Below are 9,094 nucleotides of genomic sequence, written 5' to 3'. Positions count from 1 at the left end.
AGGTTCTTGGGGGAATTTAAGGGGTACATTGGGAGGCTTTAGGAACATCTCTGCCCAATGTGGTGGCGGTTTCCTGACTGGGGAGGAGATTCCGGGGGACTGTGAGGCAGAGGGGAGGGGGCTGTTGTCCTGGCAGCTCTGGGAGCTGGTCAGAGCCCTCCGGCAGCCCTACTTGTGCGCTGATGTGAGCTAATCTAGCAACACTGCAGGGCAGGCGGAGGCTGGGGCTCTCCCAGTCAGGGCCTCGGGAAGAGAGAGGCTGAGGGGCCCTTTCTCTTCCCTCAGATTCCCCCCCCCCCCCACGCTGTCCCCAGTCACAGCCGATAGTTCTCCTTCACGTGGGCTGGGACAGCAGGGTGGCAAAGGGGGCTATTTACTGCTTAGGAGGGGTCTGGGCCGGCGCCCGGCTGGGAACACATACCCGGACCCATCCCGAACAGCGGACCTGCAGGGAGACACACGACAAAAGGACTCACACAGGCAAAAACGCAGGCAATCCATCTGGAAACATACGCACACGAAATCCGGCACACGAGCTCTGCGCACATACAGGCTAAAATGCGAGCACAACTGCACGTTTACAGAACACACACGGTTACCAAATCTCATCCTCGGAATCCTCCCAGATCCAGCCAGTATCACTATCTGATACAGTATCGGCCTTTGTCTCTTACTCTTGCACACGCAACACACACACCTCACTCAACAGAAACAGCCCAGGTTTTCATGGCCGGGCGGCTGCGGCGAGAGCAGAGCCCGAGCGCACCGCGCGCCTCCGCCCGCCGCCGGCGCGTCTTTCCTCGGCGCGGGACGCCCGCCCTGCCCCTCTACAGCGTGGGCACTCTCGGACCCGCCCCGAGGCTGCCAAGAGGTGCCCTCCCCAAATCCTGCCTCCGTCCAGACCCCCCAAACAAGAAAAAAGCCAAAAGCCAACCTTTCGCCTCCATTCTGCACACCTTTGGAGAGCGGTTGGTGGCGAGCGACCCGAAGATTTGCTTCCATCGCAGCATCCTGGACGGGCGGAGACAGTCCCAGTGACCCAGGCCGGGCTAAGCATTCTTGAGAGCGATCCAAGACAGACATTCCTGCCCTCAAGGTGCCAGTGATGGGTGCCAGGGAGGTAGATCGACCCCCAGACGGCCCGCGCAGGCAGAGACAGGTAATGGTCCTGCTGCCTTTCGGGGTATCTAGAACTGCCCTTGGCCAGAGAATCTGGGACCAAAAGGCTCCCGGACTCTGGAAGGGGTTGTTGGGACCGCGGAACTGAGAGAGTCAGCGCGCCCCGGCCCCCTCCCTCCCTGCGGCGACGGTGGCGGGGTGGGAAGGGCCAGGATCCGAGCTTAGCACCTCCCCCAGAAATGCAGCACTCCAGCCCCCACCCGGCCCTCCGCACCCCTCCTTCGCGCGCTCCCTCCCGCCGCCGTCCCCGGGGCGCCCTGCTGCCCCCACCCCAAGTCTCCCCAGTTTCTTAGTTCCCCCTTTCTCTTCCCCTTGCCCCCTCCTCACGCCCCCTGCCTCCCTGTGTTTACCCCTCCCCGTGACCGCCCCCCCCCCACGCCGCCTGATCCGAGAGGCGGGAGCGCGTCGGGCTGCGCACCGGTGGGGGCGCCGCTCCGGCTTCGCGTAGCTGCTCTGACGCCGCCGCCGCCGCCGCAGCCCAGCCCGCGCCCCGCGGCAGCTCCGCAGTGCACTCGCCGCCGCCGTTCCGCCAGCCCCGCCGCCCACCCTGCCGCCCACAGGGTCGGCCCCGAGCTAGCCCGGAACGCCAGCCGGGAAGGTCATGAGCCAGAGCGCCCCGGGGCGCCGCGGGGAAAGCAAGCGAAGATAGCGGCCTCGCGTTCCCCTGGCCCTCGCCGCCTTGCCGCGCTCTCCCCGCGTCCCCAGCCCCTTCTGTCCTTTCCTGGGGCCCCGCCGCCGCCATGGCCACCCTGCTCCGCAGCAAGCTGACCAACGTGGCCACGTCCGTGTCCAACAAGTCCCAGGCCAAGGTGAGCGGCATGTTCGCCAGGATGGGTTTCCAGGCGGCCACCGACGAAGAGGCGGTGGGGTTCGCGCACTGCGATGACCTGGACTTCGAGCACCGACAGGGCCTGCAGATGGATATCTTGAAAACCGAGGGCGAGCCCTGCGGAGAGGAGGGCGCCGAGCCGCCCGTCGAGGGAGACATCCATTACCAGCGCGGCGACGGCGCGCCCCTGCCGCCCTCGAGCTCCAAGGACCAGGCCGTGGGGGCTGGTGGCGAGTTCGGGGGCCACGACAAGCCCAAGATCACGGCGTGGGAGGCCGGCTGGAACGTGACCAACGCCATCCAGGTGAGCGCGGGATTCCCAGCTCTGCCTCCCCCCAACCCCCACTTCAGGGGGCTTCCCCCCACCCCCCACCCCGCCGAGTCCCCCGGCGACCTGGGCCGCAGAAACCCCTCTAGTGCCCGGGGTCTCCCCTTCCCCCGTCCCTCCGAGCCCCGAGCGGGAATCTACGCCCCCAGGCGGTGCCTCCCTCCCAATTCCGCACCGCGTCCCGCGGCCCCAGTCGCAGGACAGCGAGAGTGAGTGAGGTTCGGTCACAGACACCTGCCCTGAGACCCGACAGGAGGGAGGGAAACAGGAGGAGGGGAGCGGCAAGGGGTGAGGGGGAAAGAAAATCAGGATCGGAGCAAACGCCGGCGCCTGGCACTCCGGAATGGAATCGCAGCTTCATTTTCAGGAGGAAAGGAGAGGGGAAATTCGCTGAGCTGGGAGTCTCCTCCCCCGACACACGCATACACACGCGCACGTCCACAGGCAGACACGCGCGCCACGGCCATCCAGGAGCAAACGCCGGGGACGGCGCACCTGACGGGCGTCTCTGTACAGACCACAGATCATCCTCAAACCACCTTCCCGTCCCTACACCTCCAACACACAGAAGCACATGTCTGGACATACCAAGCCCACACATAAGCCCATTTGAGCGTAACACACGAGCACAGATGCCCAGACTCGTGCAGACGGTAGCCAGCCTGCTGGCGCAGGTGCAGCCCTGTCGGGGACAGGTGTACACAAGCATGCGCGCGCACGTGTGGCCACACGGGCGCATACGGGCCGCGGAACCTCAGCTTTACCTGTGCACAGGTTCTCCCCTGTCGCCCGAAATCCCGGCTGGGACGCGACGAGGAGACCAGCTCCTCCGCGCGTGACCCTGGCGAGGCCGCTTACAAAGGCTCTGAACAGCCCACCCTTTCACCCGCGCTCCCAGCGCCCCTCCCCGCCCCTCCCCACCAGGCGGCGCCAGCCTCGGCCGCCGGGAGCGGGTTGGGAGTCAGAGCCTCGGCCCCCGGAGCTGCCCGCGGTGGGCGGGCCGCGGTTCTCCGCGCGTAAGAGGCCTAAGCCGTAGGCGGACCTGGCCCCGTGGCCTGCCTTTCCCCACGGCGTTCCCGAAGGGCACGGTCGTTGGGGCGCAGAACGTGGGTTTCCCGGGAGCGGGAGGCCGCGGCGGGGTTGCTTGAGGACCCGGGCTCTGCGGGGCTTCACGGGGCCCTGCTCGCTAAGTGGCCGGTCCCGAGGCGCCTCCCTCTCCAGGGCCCGGTGAGACCGCCAGGCCCAACCAGCGACGGGTTGGCGGGCAGGCGGCGGCCACGCGCGCACCCGGAGCTGCCCCGGCCTTCGCGGGGGGCGTCTTTGGAGGCTCCGTTCCAGAGGCCGGGAAGGAGGCCAGGGTGGGAGGCTGGAGGCCCGCAGGCCTGGAGAACCCTGAATTTCGTTAGCCTTTCTTTTCGTTTTCTAACTTTAAAATATATATATATACGTCTTTATTGATTTCAGAGAGAGGAAGGGAGAGGGAGAGGGAGAGATAGAAACATCAGCGCGGAGAGTCATTGATCCGCGGCCTCCTGCACGCCCCCTACTGGGGATCCAGCCCGAAACTTGGGCGTGTGCCCAGATGGGAATGGAACCCTGACCTCCTGGTCCGCAGGTGTAGGTCGGCTCTCAACCACCGAGCCACGCGGGGGGGGGGGGGGGGGGGCGCCCTAGCTTTTCTTCCCCACATGGACTCTAACCGCCCTGTCCAGAGCTCTGCCAGCCGATCCCACTGCTTCCAGCGGTACATTCCCGCTCGATCCAGCCTTTCGCACAGCGCGCACCCAGCTTGCCTCTACCTTCCCACTTAATCCCCTTCTTAGGGCAGGGCCTCTCCAACCCACCTCTCCCGGTGCGCGCAGATTCCTCGCCTCCAGTCCTACTTTCTGCCGCCCCCGCCCCGCGCCTCCCGCCTCCCTTCCCACAGCCCTCGGCAAACAGCCTCACTTCTACCTGTCGTGCGCTCCCGCCTCCCAGCGGCTTGCCCCGCCCTCTGCCCCTCCCCCTCCCCCTCCCCCTCCCCCCCTGCTGCTTCTCCCTCCCATTGCCTCCTTTAACATTTCCTTCGCCAGTTCCGCCTTCGGGCACCAGCACTTCCCCCATTAGATTTCCTGCACCCCTTGCAGCCCCACCTTAAATCCAGTGCCCCCTCTTTCTAGCGGCTCGGGCCCAGCTCTCCGCCTTTCTCAGAGCCCTTCCTGGCCACGCCCCGTCCAGCGCGTTCTCCCCTCGCGTCCCCGCTGCTGATTCTGTCCCCAGGAAGCACCCTCGGAAAGGCCCCATTCCCCTTCTCTCGCCGTGGGCTCACCTCGCGCTCAGCCCGCCCCACTCTCCCAGGCATTAGCGCACCTTTTCTCCGCTCTGCCTTACGCACCTCCCTCTCCATCCCTGGCCCAACACCCAGGCTCCCCATGAAGCCGCCTCGCACCCGGGTTTCAGCCTACCCCTAACTTCGACTCCAGGGCTCACCCTCCGTAGCGCCCCCTACGGGCCACAGCCGCAGGCCGCCGTCCCGCGGGGCCGCTGCGGCTCAGCTCGGCCTTGGGCCGCCCCTTCGCTCCGCAGGGCATGTTCGTGCTGGGCCTGCCCTACGCGATCCTGCACGGCGGCTACCTGGGGCTGTTCCTCATCATCTTCGCCGCCGTGGTGTGCTGCTACACCGGCAAGATCCTCATCGCCTGCCTGTACGAGGAGAACGAAGACGGCGAGGTGGTGCGCGTGCGGGACTCCTACGTGGCCATCGCCAACGCGTGCTGCGCGCCGCGCTTCCCCACGCTGGGCGGCCGCGTGGTCAACGTGGCGCAGATCATCGAGCTGGTGATGACCTGCATCCTGTACGTGGTGGTGAGCGGCAACCTCATGTACAACAGCTTCCCCGGGCTGCCCGTGTCGCAGAAGTCCTGGTCGATCATCGCCACGGCCCTGCTGCTGCCCTGCGCCTTCCTTAAGAACCTCAAGGCCGTGTCCAAGTTCAGCCTGCTGTGCACGCTGGCCCACTTCGTCATCAACATCCTGGTCATCGCCTACTGCCTCTCGCGGGCGCGCGACTGGGCCTGGGAGAAGGTCAAGTTCTACATCGACGTCAAGAAGTTTCCCATCTCCATTGGCATCATCGTGTTCAGCTACACGTCGCAGATCTTCCTGCCCTCGCTGGAGGGCAACATGCAGCAGCCCAGCGAGTTCCACTGCATGATGAACTGGACGCACATCGCCGCCTGCGTGCTCAAGGGCCTCTTCGCGCTGGTCGCCTACCTCACCTGGGCCGACGAGACCAAGGAGGTCATCACGGATAACCTGCCCGGCTCCATCCGCGCCGTGGTCAACATCTTCCTGGTGGCCAAGGCGCTGCTGTCCTACCCGCTGCCCTTCTTCGCCGCCGTCGAGGTGCTGGAGAAGTCGCTGTTCCAGGAGGGCAGCCGCGCCTTCTTCCCCGCCTGCTACGGCGGCGACGGCCGCCTCAAGTCCTGGGGGCTGACGCTGCGCTGCGCGCTGGTGGTCTTCACGCTGCTCATGGCCATCTACGTGCCGCACTTCGCGCTGCTCATGGGCCTCACCGGCAGCCTCACGGGCGCCGGCCTCTGCTTCCTGCTGCCCAGCCTTTTCCACCTGCGCCTGCTCTGGCGCAAGCTGTTGTGGCACCAAGTCTTCTTCGACGTCGCCATCTTCGTCATCGGCGGCATCTGCAGCGTGTCCGGCTTCGTGCACTCGCTCGAGGGCCTCATCGAGGCCTACCGAACCAACGCCGAGGACTAGGGGCCCGGGCGCGCCCCGCGCTCCTCCCGCTCCCCACCGCCCGCCCCCACCGGCCCCGGGCGCCCTGCCGCCGCGCTTGGGAAGCCAGGCTTTCAACATCTCCGGTTCCTAGTGTCTGATTCTTTGGGGGATGGGGGTGGGAGGGGGTAGGGATCCACAACCCATCGCGTCTGCGTTTCTGTTGTCCTTTCTTTTCCACGACGCCCCGGTTTCGGGGGAAGCGGGGGCTGATCTGTGGGCAGGGTTATCTGTCCTTCCAGGAGGGGCCCGGACACTCAGGCCCCTGTCACCGACGAGGAGGGGTGGGGTGGGAGGCAGAGGGGGCGCAGCTCGCGGGCGCAGAAACTCGACCTTCGCGGGACATCTCACGGCCATCCATCCAGTGCTCGGAGTCTGCAGCGTCGGGCCATTTCCAGCAAGAGCGCTTCCCATTCCCGAGGCACCTGAACCCTGCGGTGGGGAAGGCTGGCCGGGGAACCCGCTGGGGCGGGTGGTCTCCATCCGTGGGCGGGAGGCGAGGAGCCGCGGCGGGGTGGGCTTGCCTGCGGGTTTCCGGGAACCCAAACTCATCTCGTGGAACTGTTCTCCTGTGCGTGTGGCGTCTCGTGTTGAATAGGACGAAATGTATTATCAGAAAAAAATTCTCTCTCTCATCTACAGTGCGGTGCATAAGTATATCCGCAAATAAAGGAGAAACAATGGTGCCCGCCGCCTCCTGTCGGTTCTGCGTTTTGCACCGGGCGGGGCCCCCAGCGCTGGGTGGGCGGCCTGGTGAAGCGGGCGGGCCTGGTGCAACAGCTGCAGTCAAAGGGTCCTGGGAGAGCCCCAAGGGGGGTCCGAACCAAGGCGAGGCTCTGCGGTGCTCGGGGGACTCGGCGGGAAGGAGCCCGTCTCCCTACCCGCCTCCGCCCCTCACCCGCCAGGACAAGGTTTGTTTGGAATCTCTCCCTAGGGTTGGATCCATCTCAGAATTTGGTGGATACGCTGAACCTCCAGTCGAAAAGAAAGGTTTAATTTACGTACAAAGCCCTCCACGTTTGTTCAGTGGATATTTACAGACGGCCCTTCATAGCGGGGAGAGGGCTAGGTTCCAGGAGGAACAAACAGCCCTGACCTCTTGGAGCTTATGTTCTAGTGGGGAGGCCGACCGTAAACAAGGACCCGCAGACATTCACAACATGACTGCCTGGTCTGGAAGGCATTTCCCACCCTAGGGCACACCCCCACCCCCAAGTCCAAGCTGAGGTTTACACAGCCACAGGGCGAAGCAGCAGCAGCTCAGAGCCATTTGGGCCCCAGCTTCCCCGTTTCTTGCGCCGCCTGTTTGGGCACATGTTTGCTTAAATTGCCCAGTTCTTTTTTTGTGCAGATCCTGCTCCAGGGGCAGCACTCACACTGCCTCCAGAAGTGCCAGCTCCAGGATGGTCGGAAAGGGTCTTGGTTGGACTTTCCAGATGGGATCTGGGAGCAGGAAGGCTGGGCAGTTCCCAGGGTCGCTCTGTCTCCCGGAGAAGCCCGGCGGGAGAGTCCCGGTCCCCACCACCCAGGCAGGGGCCTGCTGGGAACGGTGCCTCCAGGTGCAGTCGGTGTGGGGAAGAGCAGGGAGCATGCCCACGCCCCGTGCCCGTTTCTCCCGCGGGCTGAGTAGGGGTGTGGGAGAGAGCGCGGGCCTGTGTGGAGACAGGGGAAGGCTGTATTTGTGTCTGGTGAGAGTCTGATGAATGTCTGTGCGTGCCTGAGTGCGCGGAGCATCCGCGAGAGCGCGCCTGTGGCAGTGGTGGCCCCAATAGCCTTGGTTCTGCAGCCACCAAATGGAGTGGGAGCCGACGGGAGCTAAGATCCGGACCCCTGGGCCGCTCGCGGTTCTGACGATTTAAACGGGCCATTTGAGACGACTGCTGTCATCCCCCAACCCCCTTAGTCACTATTGCCGCCCATTCAGCGTTCGCGGCTGGCCCAGGATCCTCAGTTTCCAGGCCCCCCTGCGCCCCCTGGTGGCTCCCAGGCCTGGGGCGCGCCCTGTTCCGCCCCCTGCCCCACCCCCACGCTCCTCGGCGGGCCCTTGGACCCTGGGGCGAGGTCGGAGCCCGAGCCCGGGGTGCAGCCTTCAGAGAAAGCCCGGACTGCTGCAGTGGAAGGGAAGGTGGGGCCGTCACGCTGCACCAGCTCAGTCCTTCTCATCTTCAAAAGGACGAATGAGACACCCGCGGACTCGGGACAGCGGCTGCCACAAGCCCGGGCTCGTCTGGCTCCGCTCCACGGATCCCCGCTTTGTGCTCAGCTTGCAGCCGCCCTCGAGTCCCGCCCCCCCTCCCCCCCACCGCGCGGGCCCCGAGGGGGGCAGGGGCGGGAGAGTCAGCCTCCTAGCGCCCCAAGGGAAGCCCTGCTCCCTTGTCCCTAGGACACCCGTCCCCAGACTCGCTTTCAGGCTGCTGGGAGAAACAGGGAGCAGGAGGAGATGAAACCCATCTCCGCATCCCTCCCAGCAATGCCAAAGTGCGTGGGTAGAAGTTGACAGAAAGAACCCCTTGGCTCCCCTCGGTCTGCAGTGAGCTCCAAGATAGGCCAGGCAAAATTCACCAGTATATTTCCTCCCCAAATACTTAGGCCTGCAGGATCAGCAACCGTGACTCAGAGGGAGCAGGGCCCTTAGCAGCGCTATATTAAGCCACATCGAGCCCGAGGCCAAAGAAAATAGTAGCAATACCAATCCTGTCTTTATTTCAAATTTTTATTATTTTATTCATCCTGTTATTTTGAAAATCATAGTTCACTTTGGTTTTAATTTTATTTTAAAACATTGCACAAAATGTGATCTTGCTTATTTTTTTGCACCCTCTTGAATTTTGCTGTCCAAGCAAATCCCTCTCTTGTGTCATGTCAGTCCCAGCCCTGGGTGTGGGGTAAGGCTTGGGAGATGAGCTCTATTCCCTACAGGGTTGGATTGTGTATTTCCAAGGGTCTGGCTACAATGGGTTCCACAGTGATGCCGTGGGCACCTCCTC

At 64.4% G+C, this 9,094-nt stretch overlaps 1 protein-coding gene across 2 annotated transcripts; it reads left to right on the top strand.

Annotated features, from left to right (window-relative positions):
• The first annotated feature begins 846 nt into the window (after positions 1-846).
• On the top strand, positions 847-6,793 carry SLC32A1 (solute carrier family 32 member 1). 2 transcript variants are annotated; one of them, XM_081149879.1, is made up of 3 exons: positions 847-1,159; positions 1,977-2,312; positions 4,902-6,793. In XM_081149879.1, exons 1-3 carry the CDS (start codon positions 1,106-1,108, stop codon positions 6,087-6,089), a joined length of 1,578 nt encoding a protein of 525 aa, XP_081006005.1. In that variant the 5' UTR covers positions 847-1,105; the 3' UTR covers positions 6,090-6,793. The 2 variants fall into 2 exon arrangements, with proteins under 2 accessions (XP_081006005.1, XP_081006004.1); XM_081149878.1 differs by lacking the exon at positions 847-1,159 and having other exon boundaries at positions 1,569-2,312.
• Positions 6,794-9,094: the final 2,301 nt, after the last annotated feature.

Source organism: Miniopterus schreibersii, assembly GCF_964146895.1.
Source record: "Miniopterus schreibersii genome assembly, chromosome: 10".
Taxonomy (NCBI): domain Eukaryota; kingdom Metazoa; phylum Chordata; class Mammalia; order Chiroptera; family Miniopteridae; genus Miniopterus; species Miniopterus schreibersii.
This window is presented reverse-complemented; position numbering and strand designations above follow the sequence as displayed.